The sequence below is a fragment of the Hylobates moloch genome, unplaced genomic scaffold (genome assembly GCF_009828535.3).
Source record: "Hylobates moloch isolate HMO894 unplaced genomic scaffold, HMol_V3 SCAFFOLD_19, whole genome shotgun sequence".
In the NCBI taxonomy this organism is placed as follows: Eukaryota; Metazoa; Chordata; class Mammalia; order Primates; family Hylobatidae; genus Hylobates; species Hylobates moloch.
The window spans coordinates 47,589,564-47,612,669 of NW_026652294.1; the positions used below are offsets into that span (position 1 = coordinate 47,589,564).

General features: G+C 39.8%; 1 protein-coding gene and 1 non-coding gene across 3 annotated transcripts in view; one reads left to right on the forward strand and one right to left on the reverse strand.

Moving 5' to 3' along the window:
* CEP95 (centrosomal protein 95) overlaps positions 1-23,106 on the reverse strand; it is a 31,447-nt gene that overhangs the window by 2,701 nt on the left and 5,640 nt on the right. The window contains exons 4-17 of one of the 2 annotated variants that reach the window (XM_058431661.1): positions 21,067-21,177; positions 18,615-18,720; positions 15,998-16,113; positions 13,895-14,020; positions 12,550-12,740; positions 9,577-9,689; positions 9,259-9,388; positions 8,195-8,348; positions 6,020-6,159; positions 4,437-4,529; positions 3,464-3,596; positions 2,460-2,629; positions 2,278-2,352; positions 741-893 (exon numbers count right to left, since the gene is read on the reverse strand). In XM_058431661.1, coding sequence (XP_058287644.1) covers positions 741-893; positions 2,278-2,352; positions 2,460-2,629; positions 3,464-3,596; positions 4,437-4,529; positions 6,020-6,159; positions 8,195-8,348; positions 9,259-9,388; positions 9,577-9,689; positions 12,550-12,740; positions 13,895-14,020; positions 15,998-16,113; positions 18,615-18,720; positions 21,067-21,177 — 1,811 coding nt within the window. Of the gene's footprint in view, positions 1-740; positions 894-2,277; positions 2,353-2,459; positions 2,630-3,463; positions 3,597-4,436; positions 4,530-6,019; positions 6,160-8,194; positions 8,349-9,258; positions 9,389-9,576; positions 9,690-12,549; positions 12,744-13,894; positions 14,021-15,997; positions 16,114-18,614; positions 18,721-21,066; positions 21,178-23,106 lie in introns of both variants that reach the window. The other variant, XM_032139654.2, reaches the window with a different exon arrangement.
* TRNAT-AGU (transfer RNA threonine (anticodon AGU)) lies at positions 4,582-4,655 on the forward strand. Its single transcript has one exon. It is a non-coding gene; the product is annotated as a tRNA-Thr (tRNA).

Genomic DNA, 23,106 nt, shown 5'->3' on the forward strand with positions numbered 1-23,106 from the left:
AGAGCAGAAACATGCCACACCTACACATGTACATCACTGAGGAGGGGGAGTGATCATTTGGGGAGGCCACCAGAAAACACACTGTTCAAAGGGCTTCGATACTCCCACTTTGTCCTCCCTTCATCAGTGTAAATTCTGGATAGAAAAAGTGGTTCTGATGGTAACGCACTCATGAGCTATAGAAAAGTTACTTACCCTCTCCTCAAAGCCTTACAAGTATCTTCCTCTAGAAATATGTCCAAGTCTTTAGTTAACTATAATTACTAAAATATTTTACAAACAAAATTTATTGCTAGCTTGGGATCTCAAAAGGTTAATCATTTCAGCCTGATTAGAATGACATAGCAAATACCTTGTGGAAAACCCCTCACAGCACAGCTGGACACTATTCCTGATTTTATGTAGAATGCGAGGTCATGTTATCACACTAAATTTCTGTCTCTCACATGTTCCCAAACCTCTAAAGTAGTTTTACTGGAGAAGTACCTGTTATGTGTAGGAGGCAGGGAGGAAGTAAGAGTTCACATTAAGATGAGGGACACGGAGACTGAGAATGGACGGGAATGCACAATGGAGTAAGAAAATAAAGTGTGGCCAAGCAGAACTCAGGGCCAGCACTATAGGACTTCGATTTAGATTTTGGATTCAAATTTGGACAAGAGTCACGAACAAAGAAGGTGGTCCTGAAAGGTAACAAAGTTCACCTTCTTAACAGGGCTGGACAGAAAAGTCAGACTTACCATTTCTTCCCGGGTCCTCATTCTCATCATTTTTGCACACAACTGAACTCTATAATCATCGTAATATTTTCGAGCACGAACAATTTGCTGTCGATTTTCTTTTATCTTTGATTGGGTCAACCTTTGCCTACGAATGCAGTCCTTGAAGTCTTGCTAAGAAAGGGAAAGGGGAAGGAAGAGAAGGGTAAGGACAAGAGGAATGCAGATTCCAGTGTTCTCATCTGCCCCACTCCCCATCACGATGTCTTCAGGCAGTATGCCATGTGTTGGGGGCCAGTGGCCTCAGAAGCCCTTCAGCCTTTGGCAGCTTCATCACCTCAATCTGAAGAGCAGCTCCAATAACCTCCCGCTGCAGCAGAGGGCAGCAGTGATCCTGGGCACTCCTGTGGAACTGAGGGCTCACTTCCCATGCCACCAGGAGGCTAGGCTGGCCCAGATGCCACCTCACAAGGAGTAGGCAAATGGCACACCCAGACTTTCAAGCAGAGCCTGAGCTGCCAGGAGTATTTAATTAGGCAAAAACTAAGGAAATTAGACAATATCTGACAAAGGAGTGAAGATAAAATGGGGTCATGTATATAAAGCCTCTTACGTAGGTGTTTCAAATACTAGTGTTTTTCCCCCATAGCAAAGTACCATCTGCAGTTCCTGAGATGTCTTTCTGGAACTGTTTAGTACTACAGTTCTCATGGCTTATCTCTACTCCACACTCAGGCAAAGGTTTTCAAATCTCTCCCTTTGGCAGACTGTTTCTGACCTCCATCCTCTCCCTTCATAATTCTCTAAGTACAATTCCTAGTCAAAATTATAACGGAGGCTGATAAATCCTGGAGCTCTCTACTTGGGACCTGAGAAGGATGGGAGAGGGCAAACAGCACTAAGTTCAGCTACTTGGCACCTAGATGGGTCCATGGAGTCCACAGACAGAACTGGATTAAAATCTCAGCTGTGTCCCTTGCTTATCAGTGAGACCCAGGGCAAGTTACTTAGTATCTCAAAGCTTCAGGGTTTTCATTTCATAGAAAACATCTCTAATACATTACTATAAAGACTAACTGAAACTGTGTATATAAAGTACCTAGCTCTTCCTCCTGCCTATTTTGGGTTTGTGTGTTTTGTTGTTGAGACAGGGTCTCACTCTGGCACCCAGGCTGGAGTGCAGTGGCAAGATCATAGCTCACTGCAGCCTCACCCTCCCATGCTCAAGTGATCCTCCCACTTCAGCCTCCCAAGTAGCTGGGACCACAGGCAAATGCCACCATGCCAGGCTCATTTTTTCCACACCCATATATATATTTTTAAAGACAGGGTCCCACTATGTTGCTGAGGCTGGTCCCAAGCGATCCTCTCACCTCAGCCTCCCAAAGTGCCGGGATTACAGGCATGGGCTATCAATTTTGGTTGAAGACCTAGGCAACACTTCCACATGCAGGTGTTAGAGGTTAAGGGTCTGTGCGACTGTTGCCCAGCTAGCACAGATAAAGGCAGTGAATATAACAAATTCAGAATTATAATACCCAACTTGCTCTTGACATACCAGTCTCTTGTTATGTTCATATTCTTTCTTGACAAGGGTAGTAAGGAGGTCATGCCTTCTTAGGGCTTCTTCTATCTTGAAGGGGGACATGAAGTTAAGGTTAATAATGCTGTTCACTCAATTCTCAAGGATAAGCTCTTCTCTCATTTAAATTCCTATGCTTAAGACTGACAGTAACTTACTTCATCTTGGAGTTTCTTCTTTGATCGATTTTCTCTACATGCCTCTTTCTTAAGCTGTTCAACCTGTGCAATTTGCTGTTTCCACATTTTGCTTAGTGTTGGGCCAGAAACATAGAGAAACGGAAACTGCTCCAGCATAAGGGGAAGGAGACTGTGTTCACTTACTTTCACTGCAAGGTAAAATAAGATGTTCTTAATTTGAGACTTGTGGACAAGAACTGTCATCCAACATCCCTGGTAGATCAAAGCTTATGTAAGTGATGTGGTTTTGATCCTGAAAAGAACAATTCTAAATGTACTTATAATAATTTGCATTCCTCATCTGATTGGAGTAAGCCAACTACTGGTAAGGATAAAAATAAGCTCAATAGTTCTGAATTGATGCCATGCTGGTCCTGGGAAGTCCATCCTAATTGCTCAGCTGCTTCAGTGCCTGCAGGTGGATTCTCTATGTATGGTAAAACAGAAGACTCCTCAACCCTCCTGGTAGGTAAGTGCTTAGAAGAAAAAGTTTCTGGTCTAAAGGATATAGTAGGAGGGCCAGCAGTCTTTGGGTATAACAGGAAGCCTGGCATTTCTCATGACTTTGTTTCCTTGTAACAAGACTCTACACTCATTGGCACTGTCAATATATAGGAGGTGGACAGGCCATCTGCTTGCCTTGGAGCATCCCTTTCATTCTACCAACTTCCCAGAAATAGACAAAAAGGCAGTCAAAGTGAGTAAGCACAGGAGTGAGGCTAACGCTGGAGCAGCAGGTGGCAGTTCTGGCATTCCTTGGGTGCCAATATATATAGGCCTCCCTAAAGTACTTCCTTATTGAAGAGTTCTAGCCCTCTACGGAAAACCAGCCACATGGCAATGATTAAAAACAAAAAACAAAAAAAAAACTTTCTTCGGCTGACTGTTGGTGGATGTTAGCTTTCAGTGCTGTGTCCTTGGAATACTGCACATGCTTTCAAAGGCTGCCAGTTTTCCATAAAGTACAATTCTGTGCTTCTTACTTGGAACTGCTTTATTTGGCTTTGGGAGGCCACCTCGTGGACTCTGAGTTGTGGTTTTTCTAGAGTAAATCTTCCAGGGCTGACTACATTCTGGAGTTCCTTTACGAACAGCTTCTCCTCTGTATATTTTTTCCTTAGAAGCAGATATAAAACAGAATAAAAGGTCTAATAGTTCTTTCATACATCATCTTAAATATTACATATTGACAAAAACAGCTAACTACTCCCCAGCCAAACCACCTTACTTCAAATTTGTAAAATCTGGTTAATATTCATTTACTCTAAGTTAAAGGCATCTTTTGGCCTCTGGCATCCCCTGGAATTTGAAAAAGTACTGAATCTTTTTCAAGTTTCAGTCACCATAGTCCCACCCCTAAATACAACCCCTATTAATCTTTTTTTAACTATTAATGTTTCGATGTACTTCTCTTTTTCCATGTAGATTAAAAAAATTCTCAGGCAACTATGCAGTATGCTTAATTGTAACCATACTGTACTTTATATCCTGTTTTGTTCATGAATATTTTAGCATAAGCATTTTCCCCATGATTTCACTTAGTTTCTGTAACCATTCTTTTGAAAGGCAATGAAAACTTCTGTTTTGGGTTTCTTACAACCAGGTCTAGAGCAACTAGGATGTTCTGTCTTCTCTTGCTCTTCTTTAATTTTGTCAGCCTAGACTAGTTTTTAAGCCCCTGGTGAACTGCTAAGTCAAATAAACCCTTAAAAACTGATGGGAAGTTTTAAGTAGGGGAAAAACACTAGTTTTCTTTGGTACCATGTCTTGTCATATTTTAGCAACCTGAATGCCTTATTAATAAGCAAGTCCTGTATCATGACATGAAATCCTGCCTTTTCCTAAAAAGCTCATGATTAAGGCCCTGTTGGCCTCTTCTTCTTTTAAAAGGATCATCTTTGTACTTCCCATTCATCTGATCAAATGGCATTTATTACAATGGAGACTTTTACCCACTGTTTCCTCCTCCTTCTCATATATTCTTAGAGGTCCAATATTCTCTTGAACTTTATGTCTTCTTAGTTCCCTTTCAAATGCTTCAGTAAACGCCTAAAGGGGAAAAGGTCATATATTACAGTTATTAAAAACATACACAACGGGCAGCACCATGGCTTAGTTGGTTAAAGCACCTGTCTAGTAAACAGGAGATCCTGAGTTTGAATCCCAGTGGTGCCTCAACCAAGTATCCAAGCTCTTAGCCACGTGCAGTGAGGCTGAGACAGGTGGATCACCTGAGGTCGGGAGTTCAAGACCAGCCTGACCAACATGGAGAAACCCCATCTCTACTACAAGTACAAAATTAGCCGGGCGTGGTGGCACATGCCTGTAATCCCAGCTACTCAGGAGGCTGAGGTAGGAGAATAGCTTAAACCCGGGAAGCGGAGGTTGAGGTAAGCCAAGATTGTGCCATTGTACTCCAGCCTGGGTGGCAAAAGTGAAACTCCGCCTTGAGAAAAAAAAAAAAAAAAAAAGGAAAAAAATTCACCTAGGATATCTGCCACCCCTAAAATATCAAGCTCATTCACTTTTTAAAAAATTCCTTTCAGACTCTGTATCACAAATGTACGGTTTTTTTGTTTTTTGAGACAGAGTCTCACTCTTGCCCAGGCTGGAGGCAGTGGCACAAACTCGGATCACTGCAACCTCCACTTCCCGAGTTCAAGTGATTCTCCTGCCTCCGCCTCCCAAGTAGCTGGGACTACAGGTGTGCACTGCCATGCCTGGCTAATTTTTGTATTTTTAGTAGAGATGGGGTTTCACCATGTTGGCCAGGCTGGTCTCGAACTCCCGACCTCAGGTGGTCCACTTGTCTCAGCCTTCCAAAGTGCAGGGCCACTGCACCTGGCTCACAAATCTACATTACTTTAACATATATAATTGGGACATAAAATGAAATTTTACATCATCCGTTTTTTCTGTTCTCAAGTTTTTGCAATCATTTTGATACTCTCTTGAGTGGAAGTTACATGCTGAGTTACAAATGAGTGTAAGACGTCTGAATTAGTTTTAGTTTTTCACCATTATAAATCCTACCGCATTATAAAACCTACTACTGCAAATAAGTGTTCTAAATCCATGCTACATTTCAAAATCCACATTCCACAGTGGAAAGTCTTCCTAGGTAATCATACCAGTCTCTTTGTTGTTGAATCCCAACCACCTCCTCTCATTCCTGTCTTGGGTACTTGATCTTATCTTCTCTGTAACTCAAGTGGCCTGTCATGTTTAATCCACCTCAAATTCCCCTCATCTCTGAAGCTCACTCTGAAAATAACAACTCACACTGATCTCCTCTTTCTTAATCTACTGGAACACCAAGCTATGTCCGGCCAGGTTATTTTTTTTTTAAAGAGTTTCATGAGCATAATTTTATGCTAATGGGGACATAAGCTATGTCACATAGCTCTCTATCATCCACTCCGCTCAAGAATATTAAATGTATTTTAAGCCTTAAATCAACAGTATGTTCATGGTAGCATGTGGCTGAGGGGAAATGGTACTGGCTGCTGCTTAATGGTAGTCAAGAGATGGGGAAGAACCTGTGCTCGGAGTTGGCGGATATCTGTTTCTCTTGGCTTGCGCTGCCTTTTTCTCTCCACGTGGAACTGTTTGTGTTTGTTAACTGGAGATGGAGAGAGCGAATGGGATCTGTAGGGTGGCTTTCTACGCATGGAAAGTCCTGCAACAGAGAAAAGACATATAACATTAGTTCCGGATAGCCAGAATGTTATGCTGGAAACCAAAGTTGGTTTTTACTAAATCCAAAGAGACTGACGAGTGAATGTGCTAAAGGGACTCTCTCCTGTAACTAACTTGTATTGGTATGATAACACCAAGTAAACAGACAAATGCATACAAATGTGTACTGTCTCAAATACTTAGCTTCTACATGCAACTCTGGATATTCAACATGTGGAATGCTCCTATGCACAAAGGACTATGGAGAGTGCTCTTGGTGATAGGGGGAGATGCGAAGAGAGAAAAGGTAAATTATCTGAGCCACGCATCTGCTATCCTTTTACTCTATCTGGGTCCTGAGGAGGTGGGATGTAAGCATACATATCTATCTTATTATATATGCTTATAGGCAAAGTTAATGTATTAAGTATTGTCTAAGCGGTCTCAATTTTTCCCTACTTAGCTATCTAGCCCTCCTAACTGCACACTGCCAAAGAGATCTAATAAACCATTTCTTTCTACAAACCTTTTTATCCCATTGTCTATAGGTGTGTCTGGGGATCTGCGAGTTGTGAAGAGGGTGACTCCGGTGGGAAAAGCACTTCAAGATAGCCTTAAGACCAAGGAAGCTAGTTTAGTACCTTTATAAATAAATTTTCCGAGCTTGTTCTTTTTTTCACATGCTTTTCATTCAAATCTTTCACATTTCAAATTCTAAGATGTATTTTTAAAAACTGACTTGCATAATCTATTTTAAATGATAGCTGCTCATGATGTATTTTTCTCTAGAAACTGAAGACACGCCTGAAATAATAATTTATAACCTGTTTTCACAAGAGGATACCATGTGTATGTACATAATAAGGAAAAGGAAGAGGTTCCTGGATGAGGGTACCTAGAAATTAGCTGAGTCCTTTTAAAGGGAAGAGAGGAAATAATCAAGAGAAGGAAAGAGCATTCTTGAAGGAGTAAAAAACAACTGAAAAAGTTAAGGAAGTTGGGTCAGAAAAAGACTGTTTCTGAAGAAACAATGGATGACCAAAGTAGATAAAACTAAATGTAAAATATGCAGGATTTCAGTTGGTGGAAGACAGGATAATTGGATTTGAACAATGGCATATCAAACAGTAGGAAGTGTCTGTAAAGACATGGCAAACCAGAAACTGCTGATATGAGTATAAAGCAGTGCAATCACTTTGGTGGGCAAGTTGGCAGTGGTGAAGAAATGTAGGCCTTATGATCCAGCAATCCTACTAGATGGAGATACCACAGAAACTCTTGCACATATTATAGGCTGTTCATTGCAGAATTTTTATAGTAATAAAAACTGGAAACAACATGTCCAGCAATAGGGGAAATAGATAGTGCTATACACACACACACACACACACACACACACACATATACACACACACATACACACACACACACACACATATATATACATATCTCCACACATAAGTGGCACACTGTAAGAACTCAGTCATGTCCAGCAGTAGGGGAAATGGATACTGCTATATATATACCCACACAAAAGTGACACACTGTAAGAACTCAGTTACACTGCAGTTAAAATGAATGAGCTGGATCTGTAAGTATCAACATAAACAGATTTCTAAGACAATGTCAGAAAAAAATGCAAGTTGCAGAATAATATAGGATGTAAATTTTTAAACAACATAACACAATACTATGTTTAGACAAGTAATGCATGAGCTGTTAAAGTATAAAAACAAGGATCAGAAGAAAAGATGCCAACTTTAAGATAGTGGTTGCACTGAGGGTGGGGAAAAGAGATCTGTGGGGAGAGCAGAAGGGGTTTCTACTGTTTTATTTCTTAAACACAAAGGGGCTAAAGCAAATATAATTGTTAACACCTGCTACTTCTAGTTGGGGAAGATCCAGGTGTTTGATATTACTTTTGATGCTTTTATTTCTCAACTATTTAAAATTAGAATATAAGTTATTAAGAACAGATGGAACTGCCTAAGTAGTTCACATGGATGTCCCCTTCTCAGTCTCTCTGGGGTAAGTACCTGGCCTTGAGTTCTTTGGCCCATACTCCACGATGCCATCACTGTGCTGAGATAGTGTCTCCTCAGTTACATCCTCTACCTCTTCATTTCCAATATTTTCTTCTTTATGGTCAGTCTTTTCTTTAATCCGATCACCCAGAGCACTTTTTAACATCTATTGAGAAAATTCTTTTCAACGTCTTTCACTGATTTCAGCAGAACATAAATTCGTAGGAGTAGGCAGACCTTTAAAAACGCTTCCTTTGACAGTCACTAATAACAAGTTTTCAGACGCTTATGCATGTTTAATTATTTACTTTTATTTTAAGACAGGATCTCACTCTGTCACCCAGGCTGGAGTGCAGTGGTGCTAGCTGGGCTCACTGCAACCTCTGCCTGCTGGGTTCAAGTGATCCTCCCATCTCAGCCACTTGAGTAGCTGGGATTACAGGCATATGCCACCAAGCCCAGCTAATCTTTCATTTTTTGTAGAGATGGGGTTTCGCCATGTTGCCCAGGCTGGTCTTAAACTCCTGGGCTTAAGTGATCTGCCTGCCTCAGCCTCTCAAAGTGTTGGAATTATAGTTGTGAGCCACTGCACCTGGCATACATGTTTAGTTTTAAAAAGGTGTATATCAGTGCTATGGATCACTAAGTTTCAATAAACTTTAGACTAAGTCACATAGGGATTTAAAACATTCATTCAATGATACCTTAAAACTGTAATATTGTATTTTGTGAGAATCAGTGATCCATCCAATTTTACACCAGATCTGTCTTTAGCGGCAAAGGGGAACTATAAAGACATATTTAAAGAAAAATGGCTTAACATAATCGTTTATGTTAAATGATTTTGTTTTCATCAGAATTCAATACAATTTGGATAAATCTGCACCAAATTTAGTTAGATCATGAAAGGCTGAGAGATCACTTCCTGTTCTACCTGCTTGACTTACGGAACATTTTCACAGTATCTATTAATAAGACACAACTAATTTTCTAATACCTCACTTTCAATTGAGAGATTACTTAAATGCTCACTTAACCCATGGGAATCTCAATATAGATGAAAAAACAAGACTTGCCCAATCTAGTTCAGAGAGCCGCTGAGAGAGTTCTTCTGATACATCATGTAATTCTTGTTCTGTTAATCTCTTTCTTGGCCTCTGGGGGAAAGGTGAATTGCAGGATGAGGCTGTAGCTCTGTTTTCATTTCTGTAATAAAAGTGACCATTTGACAGTCAAATAGCTAGGTGTCTATTATTTAGTTTAAAATAACTGTAATACATACTTTAACAAATATTTCATTCTGGTCTTCACAGCTAAATTTGGAGACCATGCCCCTGCATTTTCAAATTCCTTTGCAAACAGACTGTAAACACTGAAGTCTGCAGTAATGTTACCTTTTTCCTTTGGGAGACTTCCTTGTCCTAGGCCCTTGGACCTGAGCTGGATATACTTCCCGTTTGCTGTCTTTAGGCAACTTGGAAATTAAGAAAACTCTATCATCTAGATCCTATTAAAAACAGAAAAAAAGTTGATTTGAATAAACTACAAATAAGAAACATGAACTTTCTGGGGGTGAGGAAGGGAGGAACTGTGGCACAAAGCTACGTGCCTTCAATCTAAGTGTTTTGAAGTGCATTTGTCAAAAGACCCTATTGACACCCAATGCACCAAAGGACTGGCGCAATGTCTAGAAACTTGTGCTCAGAGAACAAGTGTGGCTCAGGATGCCTTTCAAATAAAAACACAGGCCAGGTGTTCTCTAAATATGCAATTTCAGGCATTACCACTACCTGGGCAACCAAAAAATTATCACTAGTACAAAGTATTCAAGTGGTTATCTTTTGTATTGATGTCAATAAAGGCAGTCCAAAATTGAAACAGTTAAAACAAAGACAACACCTCCCAAAATATGAATATAAACCCTTAACATTTTAAATTTCATTTTTTTTTTTTTTAGACAGAGTTTCACTCTGTTGCCTAGGCTAGAGTGCAATGGCTCGATCCGCCTCCCAGGTTCAAGCGATTCTCCTGCCTCAGCCTCCCTAGCAGCTGGGATTACAGGCATGTGCCACAACACCCGGCTAATTTTTTTGTGTATTCTTAGTAAAAACGGTGTTTCGCATGTTGGCCAGGCTGGTCTCGAACTCCTGACCTCCGGTGATCCACCCGCCTCAGCCTCTCAAAGTGCTGGGATTACACGCATGACCTACCGTGTCTGGCTAAATTTATTTCTTGGTCTCAGAGATAATCTTTTAGAAAATACTTCTTGTGATGAAGAAACATTTAATGTGTTTTTGTTTTTTGAGATGGAGTCTTACTCTGTCACCCAGGCTGGAGTGCAGTGGTGCAATCTCGGCTCACTGCAACCTCCTCCTCCTGGGTTCAAGCGATTCTCCTGCCTCAGCCTCCAAAGTAGCTGGGATTACAGGCACCTGCCACCACGCCTGGCTAATGTTTGTATTTTCAGTAGAGACAGGGTTTCACCATCTTGGCCAGGCTGGTCTTGAACTCCTGACCTCGTGATCCACCCACCTCAGCCTCTCAAAGTGCTGGGATTACAGGCGTGAGCCACCGCACCCGGCCATTTATTTAATGTTTAATGATATCTTTACTTTCACTTCATTATCTTTTTCTATTAAAGTAAAATTAAATACCTTTTAGTAGGCTGGGTGTGGTGATTCATGCCTATAATCTCAGCACTCTGGGAGGCAGAGGCAGGCGGATGAGGCCAGGAGCTTGAGACTAGCCTGGCCAACGTGGCAAAACCCTATCTCTACTAAAAATATTTAAAAAAAAAATCAGCCAGGTGTGGTGGCATGTGTGCCTGTAGTCCCAGCTAGTTGGGAGGCTGAGGCAGGAGAATCGCTTGCCTAGGAGGTGGAGGTTGCAGTGGGTGCAGACTGCACCACTACACTCCAGCCTGGGCGACAGAACGACACTCTGTCTCAAAAAAAAAAAAACAACCTTTTACTAAATAGCAACTAAAATATAATCATATTTTTATAAAACTTTTAAAGTAAAGTATTTCTAGCTCAATGAATTATTTGAAAATAAACACTCCCCTTTAACTGCCACCCAGGTCAAGCAACAGAATATTACCAATTCAGAACCATCTCCAAAACCCCCACTATGATTCCCCCAAAAGTAAACATTATCTTATGACTCCATTTTAACACCTCTTTTTATCTAATCAGTCTCCTGTTTAGATGCATAGAATGTTGAGAATGTGGTCACCTAATGTTAATAATGCTTATTTCATCTCTGTACTTTTAATGCATTGCTTGAATGTTTACATAATGAGAATGTATCACTGTTTATATATCTACCCTGTGTACATACCTGCCTGTTGTTTTTCTTATTTTTTTCTTTTAGAGACAGGATCTTGCTCTGCTGCTCAGGCTGGAATGCAGTGGTGTGGTCACAGCTCACTGCAGCTCCTGGGCTCAAGTGATCCTCCTGCCTCAGCCTACTAAGTAGCTAAGATCACAGGCATGCACCACCACTCCAGGCTAATTTTCTATTTTTAGTAGAGACAAAGTCTCACTATGTTTCCCAGGGTGGTCTCAAACTCTGGCACTCACGTGAGCCTCCCAAAGTGCTGGGATTATGGGTGTGAACCACTGAACCCAGTCCTGTTCTTTTTAGAAAGATAAGGACAGGATGACTATATAAAAAGGGTTTTTTCTTTCTTTTTTTTTTTTTTTGAGATGAAGTCTCACTCTGTCACCCAGGCTGGAGTGCAATGGCACGATCTTGGCTCACTGCAACTGAAGCAAATAGGCCAATATGTTAACAGTGGTTCATGCTGGATAATGAGAATATGCATGGATGGTTATTTTCTTTTCCACTCTGTGTTTTCTAAATTTGAAATTATTAAATTATGGACACAATATGGACTCTGAAGCCAGAATGCCCAAGTTCAAATCCTGACTCTGTAACTGCTGTGTAACCCTGCCCTCTCTACATCAGCTTCCCAACAATAAAATATAGTAGCTACTCCAGAGTTGTTATGGGCAGTAAATTATTCAATACCCCTAAAGTATCCAGAACTGCGCCTGGCACAAAATAAACATTCACTATGTGTTGGCTCTTATTATTTCCCTTTATATGCATTCGTTTTTCTTCCTAGAAGAAGAATGTGCAGGTGTATACAGAGGCAAATTTTAAGGAGTGCAATGCTTTGACTAGTGCAATATGCTTGATAATTCTAGCAGAGACTTCTTTAAATACAGGGGCTTCCTTGACAAAGAATAAAGACTTCACCAATACACATACACACACACAGGCTTCTAATCAATTACCAACACACACACAGACACACATACATGTGTACTTCTAGCCAACTGAAAGTAAGCCTTTCCACTTACCCCAGAAAATTCCGTATGCTCTCCAGTAGAATTTACGGCTGGGGACCACTGACTTGAATGCAAGTATTCTTTTCCTATGGGGCAGGGTGCTCGAGGCTCTGAAGGGTGGTAGGGTGGATGTAAAGGAATAGCTGCTCGGATAGGCTCCCCTAGCTTCCTAGCATTTGGAATCCCACTCACAGAAAGGGTTTCTGCTAGTAAGACAAATTAAAATGGATATTACGATGCAATTCTAAGAAATAAACCATTTTATATACATACATACCTATATAAACATGTTCACATACATCAGAAATATTTTTTAAACTTAAGACAAAGCACGTAAGAAAATAATTAAACCAGGGATGTAGCCTCAGCACACAGGGATCTAATTAAATTAGGATGTAATTTTTTTTTTAATTTTTTAATTTTTTAAAAAAGTAGAGATGAGGTCTCGCTATGTTGCCCAGGCTGGTCTCGAACTCCTGGGCTCAAGTGATCCTCCTGCCTCAGCCTCCCAAAGTGCTGGGATTACAAGTGTGAGCTACCATGCCTGGCCCCAGATGTAATTTTAATGTTATTATCATAAAACTGTTCCCTGAAAGTTACTTTAAAATAAAAAACTGGAAGCAACTTAAATGGCTTGAAGAATGTTATGTTACGTGAATTATAGTTCATCCACGTTACAAAACTAGTTAGGCAGAAATATTTTTATGTATTACTACCATATGAAAATTCCAGAGATGATAATAAGAAACAAGAATGATTCTTCCAGGCCGGGTGTGGTAGCTCACGCTTGTAATCTCAGCACTTTGGGAGGCTGAGGCAGGCGGATCACGAGGTCAAGAGTTCGAGACCAGCCTGGCCAACATGGTGAAACCCCGTCTCTACTAAAAATACAAAAATTAGCTGGGCATGGTGGCAAGCGCCTATAATCCCAGCTACTTGGGAGGCTGAGGCAGGAGAATCGCTTGAACCCAGGAGGCAGAGGTTGCAGTGAGCTGAGCTAGACTGTCTCAAAACAACAAAAAAAGAATGTTTTTCCAGTTACTATACTTTGTTATTTACCAATAATGTGAAGGCCACCAATAGATGTACTAATGTATCAGAAACTCTGTCTCATTTAAAAAAAAAAGGTGAGTGGTGAGAATTTAGATAATAAAATAGTGGATGCAAAAATATGCAACCAAAGACCATGTTAAGCAGAATTCAGATATCATAATTAATAGCAAACATTTACAAGTAAGATCATGTAAGACCAAAAAGGATCTCATATACAGCAATAAAAGTAAAAAGGCTAATAGCAACAACAATTGCCCCAACAATGATCATCAGCAGTAAAGAACTAACATCCATTACAACTCACTGTCTTCAACAAAGGATGTCCTATTCTTGGACAAAACACTAGGAGGGTACAACATATCTTCATGTGATTTAGAACTTGGTGAGGCTAAGGCGTTTTTAGGCAGCATTTCATTAGGACATTGAGCACCTAGGAAAGAAAATATTAACGGTAAAATTTTTAACTATCAAAATAGTTTGCTGAACATTATACTAAAAGCCAAGAGTTTTGTACTCAGGAAATAGAAATATTAAATAATGTTGAAAGAAATAATGTTGGTCCAACTGCTCAAAATACCAATTATCATTATTATTTTTTTCAGACAGCGTTTCCCTCGTCGCCAGGCTGGAGTCCAATGGCGCGATTTCGCTGCACTGCAAACCTCCACCTTCCAGGTTCAAGCAATTCTCCTGCCTCAGCCTCCAGAGTAGCTGGGACTACAGGCACCCGCCACCATGCCTGGCTAATTTTTTGTATTGTTAGTAGTGACAGGGTTTCACTATGTGGGCCAGGCTGGTCTGGAACTCCTGACGTCAGGTGATCCGCCCACCTCAGCCTCCCAAAGTACTGGGATTACAGGCGTGAGCCACTGTGACCGGCCGTAATATCAATTATTTTTAATTGCTATCAAAAAGTAAGATGTCATTTTGTAACCCAGAATCATTTATATAATTTAAGAGCAAAGTTTCATACAATGTTTCATTATTTTGCTTTAGAAAAATAGATGCCAGGGTTATGGAAATGCTGGCTGTTTTATGGGCATGTCTTGGTATGAATAGACACCAGAGTTAGGGTCTTAGCTAGTACCTGAAACATGGACTCATGGTCCAGGCCAGGCGCAGTGGCTCATACCTGTAATCTCAGTACTTTGAGAGGCCAAGGCAGGCAGATCACTTGAGGTTAGAAGTTCGAGACCAGCTTAGCCAACATGGCGAAACCCCATCTCTACTAAAAATACAAAAATCAGCCGGGCATGTGGCACATACTTGTAATCACAGCTGCTTGAGAGGCTGAGGCAGAGGTTGCAGTGAGCCGAGATTGCGCCACCGCACTCCACCCTGGGTGACAGAGCAAGACCTGGTGTCAAAAAAAAAAAAAAAAAAAAAAGACTATGGTCCATATATTGAAGCTTAAATTAGATGCCTGTGAATGTATATGATAGTTATCTGACACTTTAAATCTCAATATAAAAGGAAGCTGCCATAAGCCCTTTTATCACATCAAACCCAAACACCTTGGCCAGGCATCTCTCTGAATCTTTTTTCCTTTGCCTTAATTGCATTACTCTTAAACACAATTCCCCTCTCTACTTATAATGCTAAAATAACTAATTCATTTTACAGTAACATCTTTTTTACATAGCACTTGACATCACAGAACCTGTTTCTGCAATCACCATCCCTTCCATTCCTAATCAATCCGTCTGATTCTCTTCAAGAAACATTCTTGTAATATCCACACTTGACTCTGGTCCTTCTGTTTCTGCACCTATCCCAATGGCAAGCATAGCTTTTTGGTCTACTGGAGGGTGAGTTTGCCAGGAACCGAAAGTAAGGGAGAACATTCCAAGACTTATGGTCCATATACTGGTTTAGTAATTTATGAAGCCAAGGTGGGCAAGATGGAGTAGGATGATTGGAGGAGGGCAAGGTTGGAGGCTCAAAATTGGGGCTTGAAAGATATCCAGGTCTACTATGTGTGCAAGCAATAGGCTGTTGGAAATCTGGCCTGAAGCCTAGAAGAAAAATTGCCACTGCATATACGAACTTATTGGTTGAAACAATGAAAAAAGTGAGTCAATCACTAGTTCAGGAAACTACAATTAAGGAATACCCTGAAAGCGTGACCAGACTATAAGCTGCATCCCTAATTCTCTTCCCATGGTATCAGGAACCACAAATTGCCTGATAACCTTGCATACACTTATTTGCCTTGGACTTATCTGCCCATATGCCTGTGACTTCAGATAAGTGTTCATATTTAATGGGTAGTGGGATATTCTGGAATTTCAAATCCCATGTCCAGTTAGCGCTCTATCCTTCTCAATTTTAAACACTCCTACATGCCATTTACATTTTTATAGTTGTAGGTTGAATAATAACTGATACTTAAGGTTTAACTACTCACCATTACTTCTTAGAGAAAAGGTGTGTGCTGTGTCTCCAAGTCTAATGATTTCACCAGTGGATTCTGCTTCATCTCCATCCCAAGGGGGGCCCAACGTCTCAGAAGACAAGGAGCACCTGAAAAAGTTCCCTCCTTCACTTGGGGCCCGGCCTGACCAGAGGGCCCTTCCCCTGAGGACCTGGAGAGCTGCTGGGTGCAGAAAAAGGAAAAGACTCTCCCTTTTGCTGCTTAGCATGTCTTGCTGCTTATGTTTTGTTTTGACTGATATATGAATGGTAGAAATAGCTGTATATAAAGTGTCAATGATTAAATGTATAGGAGAACAGCAAATACTGGTGACTCTACGGTGTGGGAGTGAAGGGGGTGGGATGCTAATTTTGCATTAAATATCCTTCAATTGTTTCACTTTTGCGCTTATTTTGTTACTTTAAAAATCTTATGGAAAGAAGTTCATCAGGCTGGGCATGGTAGCTCATGCCTGTAATCCCAGCACTTTGGGAGTCAGACATAGGTGGATTGCCTGAGGTCAGGAGTTCGCGACCAGCCTGGCCAACATAGTGAAACCCCGTCTCTACTAAAAATACAAAAAATTAGCTGGACGTGGTGGCAGGCGCCTGTAATCCTAGCTACTTTGGAGGCTGAGGCAGAAGAACCACTTGAACCTGGGAGGCAGAGGTTGCAGAGAGCCGAGATTGCAACACTGCACTCCAGCCTGGGCAACAAGAGCGAAACTCTGTCTCAAAAAAAAAAAAAAAAAGATGTTCATCTTATGATGGTCTCCACTGAGACACATTTTTTACAATGTACTATACCTAAAAAAGAAGGCATTGCCTGTGCTCTTCGAACCATGAAGACATAGCATTATGTTCAACCTCTAGTTAGCAAGAAGTGCAATCAAACCTGTCATGACAATACATTTTTCTCTATGAAAGAAGCACAAGTTTAAAAACTGTGAAAATGATCAATGATATTGGCTCATGAGGGTCCTGTAACCCAGCATTTCTATACTGTTGGTAAATGTACGGTCATGGCCTTTTTGGAAAACAGTCTGGCAACTTTTATTAGCCTTAAAACATTTATACTGTCTTACTCTGAATCTAGCCTCAAGATATAAGGAGGAAAAAAAGAATAAACATTAAGTATCACATTTTTGACAATATTAAAAAAAACTCTACTTTAGAGGAATGGCTTAGTAATTTATGAAGCATCCACATGAATGATGTTATACAGTGATTACAAATTATTACAAAGAATTTAACAACTTGAGGCCGGGCGCAGTGGCTCATGCCTGTAATCCCACCACTTTGGGAGGCTGAGGCGGGCGGATCACTTGAGGTCAGGAGTTCAAGACCAGCCTTGCCAACACGGTGAAACCTCATCTTTACTAAAGATACAAGAATTAGCCAGCCGTGGCGGCGTACACCTGTAGTCCCACCTTGAACTCAGGAGGCTGAGGCACAAGAATCACTTGAAACCGGGAGGCAGAGGTTGCAGTAAGCTGAGATTGTGCCACTGCACACTCCAGCCTGTGTGACACAGCAAGACTCTGTCTCAAAAAAAAAAATTTAACAACTTGAGAACACTTAATGTTAAGTTTAAAAATGCAGGAAACGAGCCTGGTGAGGTGGGTCATGCCTATAATCCCAGCAATCTGGGAGGTTGCAGCAGTAGGATCGCTTGAGGCCAGGAATTCAAGACCAGCCTGGTCAACATAGCAAGATGCCATCTCTGCTAAAAAAAAAAAAAAAAAAAAAAAAAAAGAGAAAAATTAGCCAGGTGTGGTGGCACACACCTGTGGTCCCAGCTACTTGGGCTTAAGCCCAGGAGTTCAAGGCTACAGTGAACTCTGATCATGCCACTGTACTCCACCATGGGTGTCAGAGCAAGACCCTGTCTCTTTATTAAAAAAGCAGGGGTGAGGGGTAGGCCAACAAAATTATACAGACATATGACTAAATCCAAAAAAGAAAAAAACATAGTAAAAAGGACTAAAAAATTTAACAAAATGTTAACAGCAGTTATTTAGTTAGGAATAGATTTTTTTCCTTTTTCTATTTTGCAAGTTTTTTGCAAAGATGATGACCTACTTTAACGATTAAGAGAAAAACAGGGACCAGGCACGGTGGCTCGTGCCTGTAGTCCCAGCACTTTGGGAGGCCAAGGCAGGTGTATCACCTGAGGTCAGGAGTTCGAGACCAGCCTGACCAACATGGTGAAACCCCATCTCTACTAAAAATATAAAAATTAGCCGGGCATGGTGGTGCGTGCCTGTAATCCCAGCTACTCAGGAGGCTGAGGCAGGAGAATTGCTTGAACCCGGGAAGCAGTTTGCAGTGAGCCGAGATCATGCCACTGCACTCCAGCCTGGGCGACAGAATGAGACTCCATCTCAAAAAAGAAAAATATAAAAATGAGCAGGTAGTTGATACTAAGACTTAGGTATTATATGTAACTCAAGGTTCTTAAAACTCCCCCAGGAAAGTTTAAAATATGAGAAGTTAGTAGAAGTTTCACATTAGCTTTTTTTGGTGCCATCTTGGTATATTATGTGCGATTTTAATTCTTAGTCCAAAAAGCGTAACTTATTTTCATTAAATTCAGAGACACTCAGTGCTACCTCCCAAAAGAAACTCTTTTCCATGATGATTTAGATTCTTTAGTACTTTCTGGCTCTTCCAAACGTTCTCCTCGATCGGATTCTTTAAAATACTGTTCAGTTTCACCTGTTCAGAACAGATAAAAACAATACCAAAAAACCCCTAAGTGAATACTACTTTTTCTTTATAAGAGGCAGGGAGAGGTAAGGACAGTGAGGCACCCCTAACTTGCCATGGTAAACAGGGTTCTTGTGAAAGTGAAATCAGAAAGAATCAAATCTTCACCTGTAATGAGCATGTATTATTCGAGTAACAAAGAAACAAGAATGTTGCTTTAAAAACAGGGTCTACAGTTGTATGAGCAATGTTTTATTTTTTAAGTTAGTGGCAGGTCCATTTAATATTTTCATACCTCTCCATCTGTAAAGGATGTCTGAGGTATATCAAGATGACAGAAAACACGATTGTGTCAACGTAATGCAAGCTCCAAGATAATCATGCCTTAGGCTGAGTCAGGCTGCATCAGGGCTTGGGTGAAATTTTTCTTAAGACCATCAGTCTTTTTTCCACCCCACCATACTTGAAGAATACATACTTTCACCAGTAGCTATAACTCACTAGGGAAATGATTTCAAAATATACGCAGGTGAAACCTCCCATGATTCAGATTTACCCCTTTGGATATTCTCATGCCCATGTCTAGAGATTCACTATTCAAACACCCACCTTCATTTTTTTCTATTTCCGTATTCACCAAGCAACATTTCAATAACATCAATTAACATTTATTATGCATTTACTCTGAGCTAGGCTGGGTGCTCAACTGTTTACACATATCTACTTACTTAACTTTCACAACCATGAAAGAATTTCAGATGAGAAAACAGGCTTAAGAGAGCTGCCGTCATATAGTGAGAGGCAGAACCCAGCACTGAACCCATGGTCTTCCTTCGAACCCCTCCTTCTTCAGTGGTAAATGATAATGCTAGCTCAGGTCCCAGGTAGAAGCTGCCCTGCACAGCTGATATGATTAGTGATAATAAAGATTTGTTTCCCATTACTGTTAACTGGCATTTTGAAGAATCTGATCAGCTCTAGGTAATACTGCCAGGTAAGTATATATTAGACCTGCAAAGATGAGAAGCAGACTGTAAGAAAATGCTGTCCAGCTAAGGTACTGTCATATAGGGAGGCCTATCTGAGCAACTTCCCCAGTAGCTCACCACATACTGCCAATCTCCCCTGCGAATATCCTTCAGTCTTTCACCACCACCAGACTCACATAAAAGTATCTCTCAGTTGCCCCCTCCTCTCTTCATCTCCACTGCCATATCATTAGCCAGGCACTACCATCCCTCCCCTTCCTGCCAGCAAGCACTAAACTGTAAAAAACTGCTGCTCTCTTTACATTTCAAATTAATCTCAATCTCTTTACTTAGAGGTTGTTTTCTACCTCTTAACCCTGTTACTAAAAAGACTAAAAAGGTACACAGCATACAAATGCCTACTGGTAGCCTTGAATTAGGTGAGTTCCACCTGTCAATACTCTCCCCTAGTTCTAATTTCCCCTTTATGCTTTTATTGTATGTATTTATGGCTGTCTCCCTGACTCAAGTACAGGTGTGAGAGCATCAACATGACAAGCAGCTTGGAATCCTCCCAGAGTACCCAGACGTGTATAAAACACTCAATTTTTGAAACAAAGAAATGTCCAGTGTGGCAGACTTTTCAATTTTCCCTCCCAGCTTTTAAACAGTTTAGTAACAATGATTAAAGGTAGGAAACTATCTCTAACTAAAGACTTTAAGATTAATTTCAAATGTTATAATCACGGGTCTCACTATAAACAAAGTGAGAATGAAGGAGGATGAGCCTACCCCAATTTTTTGTCTTAATTTGTATTCGAATTTATGTAAATTGTAGTTGCTGCTGAAAATTTATTTTTGATAACTTTTCAACATAAGAACAGGTAATATATTATTCCATTCACGACCAACAGCATTATTTACTTAATCTCAAATTATTAAGACAGTTAAGTTCTTTTACTTTTTGCAATGACAAATATCTGAAATATTTAGGCTGTCACAAATGTTAAGTGCAGGCTAAAGACACAAATGCACCAATTCTTCCTGTTGATGCCTCAGTAACATCCAAATATTTACCATAAATAGCAGTTCTGAAACACAAAATTTTGGAGTAAGAAATTTTATGCAATCATAGGACAATAAATAATTTAGCCAGAAATCTACCTTTCTAGCATAAATTAGTTTTAAAGTAATTTATAAGCAACATCCAAGTTGATAAAGAACATGATGACAATCTAAGACAGTTTCCAACCAGCTGGAACAATAAGAATTTGAAATTTACAACTATGAATCTGCTTCCTATGAAGAAAAATACACAAAAAGATAAAAGGCAAAAGGGGCATATCATAAAAGGTAAACCAAACCAAACATCCATTCTTAAACTTACTTTTCTCATGAGATGTTTCACTGATGCGTTCTGTAAGATACTCCAACAAACCATCAAATATTTCCAGGAGATTCTTAATAGATTCTTTATCTCCTTTCACTATATTTTCTCCTGGAGACAGAATATAGAGCTATTAAAAAATTTAACCATGAAATCTGAAAGCTTCATAATCTTGAAACTTGGATATAACATTGTGAAAATGCCATTTAAGAATACAGGCAACATATACCAACTTACAGCTCCTTGAAGATTAAATAAAAAAAAAAGAACACAGGTGAAACAACTATAAATATTAAAAACGCCAATTTCCTGCTGCCTGATTATATTTGGAGGAAAAAAGGGGGAAGCTTTAAATATGGTGTCTAACAATTCACTGGCATATTCCTTTCTTTTCTGGAGAAGCAAAATAATTGGACTTAAGAAAACACCTCTAGTAAGATTTATACCAAAATATATTACAGCTAAACAGAACTTCACCAGATTGGTGGGAAAAAGTGGCAGGAGAGAACAGTTTCAGATTGTGGTATCCTATTCTAAACGGTGGTTTGTTCAGAAGATTATAGCAGCAGAGTAACATCAAAACAACAACAAAAAAAAACAATAAACTTGTTGGGATACTTTCATCGGGAATTCCTGAGTTCTCCACCATAACCCCCCATATTTGTTAACTCCTCATTTTGTGTAGATCATACCATTTTTCTGATTAAAATCCTTTCCCTGGCTCCCTTTCTGAAATATAAGCCCTGCATATAAAACCTTTTTAAATCTCACCCCATCTTCAGTGTCTCCAGCTACATCTCCTACCATATCCACTTCATACTCATAACTTACACTCATAGATTATAGCACAGTCGCTAACACAGTACCTGCTCCATAAGAGATTTTTAATATAAATGTTTAGGTTGAAATGTTGAATAGAAATGGGTTGGCAAAAAGCATGGAAACTTGACATATTTAATGTCACCTGAAATGGACTCCAAATCAACCTCAGGTATAGATAGTACTTAACTCTTGTGATACTGATTGTCCTTTGGGAGATCATGCCTGGCATTCTCATGAGTTCACACCAATATGGGAAAAGCAGTGTAGAAATTTGACATTTGGGAGAATCCAGCCATTCGTAACCTCAGCCATGATGCAAAACAAACCTAAACCAGAAATTTGACGTTTTATACTACTACTAGTAACGACAACGTTTGACAGTTTTTTCGTTTAAAACAATGAACCAGAAATCTTGGTTTTGGACATGTTTTTCTGGCTTAAAAATACCTAAGTATATCCCAAGAGCATCCTCAAAACTTTTCAGTTTCTAGGATGGGGAGTATACTGACAACCTAGCAACTAAGACTGCCAGCCAGAATGCAGTGCCTTCATGCTGCAGGAGAAACTGTTTTACAATTTTTCATGGGGTGGGTGTAATCTGTCAAAAACAGCTCTGCATTAAAGAGTTTTACAAACATATATGTTTATAACCCTGCTTAGTATGTTTAACAAGCACAAATACCAGAACTTGTCCTACTTGGGTGATAAAGCAATTACAAATTGCAAAAAAAAAAAAGAGGGAAACTATGGGAGTATCCCTCAAATTATCTCCAAACTGATTTACCCATTGACTCACCTAGAACTGCATTAAAAAACTTAAGACAGAAAAGCATTTTATTCTCTTCGCAAAAATTTGTTCTTGTCAGTCTCAAATTAAGAGATGTAAATCAGGACTTATCCCGATTAACATTTTTCTCCTTTTACAACTATCAAAGAATAAATCAACAGTATAAATCCTCTTTTTGTGATTATAGTTTCACATCGTCAATATTCCCTCTATTCATAAGCTTGAAATAACTTACTGGAATAATCTTTCATTTCTAAACATAAATGAAATACACATAATATAGTGATTTATAAATATATTTGGTATGCTTGGTTTTAGAATACAGCATAGTATACTTTATTTTGGAGATTTAATTACAGTAAAAAATTTCTGAATAGATAATATGGCTCAAAATTCAGAAAGTACAAAAAGTATACAGTGAAAGTTCTTGT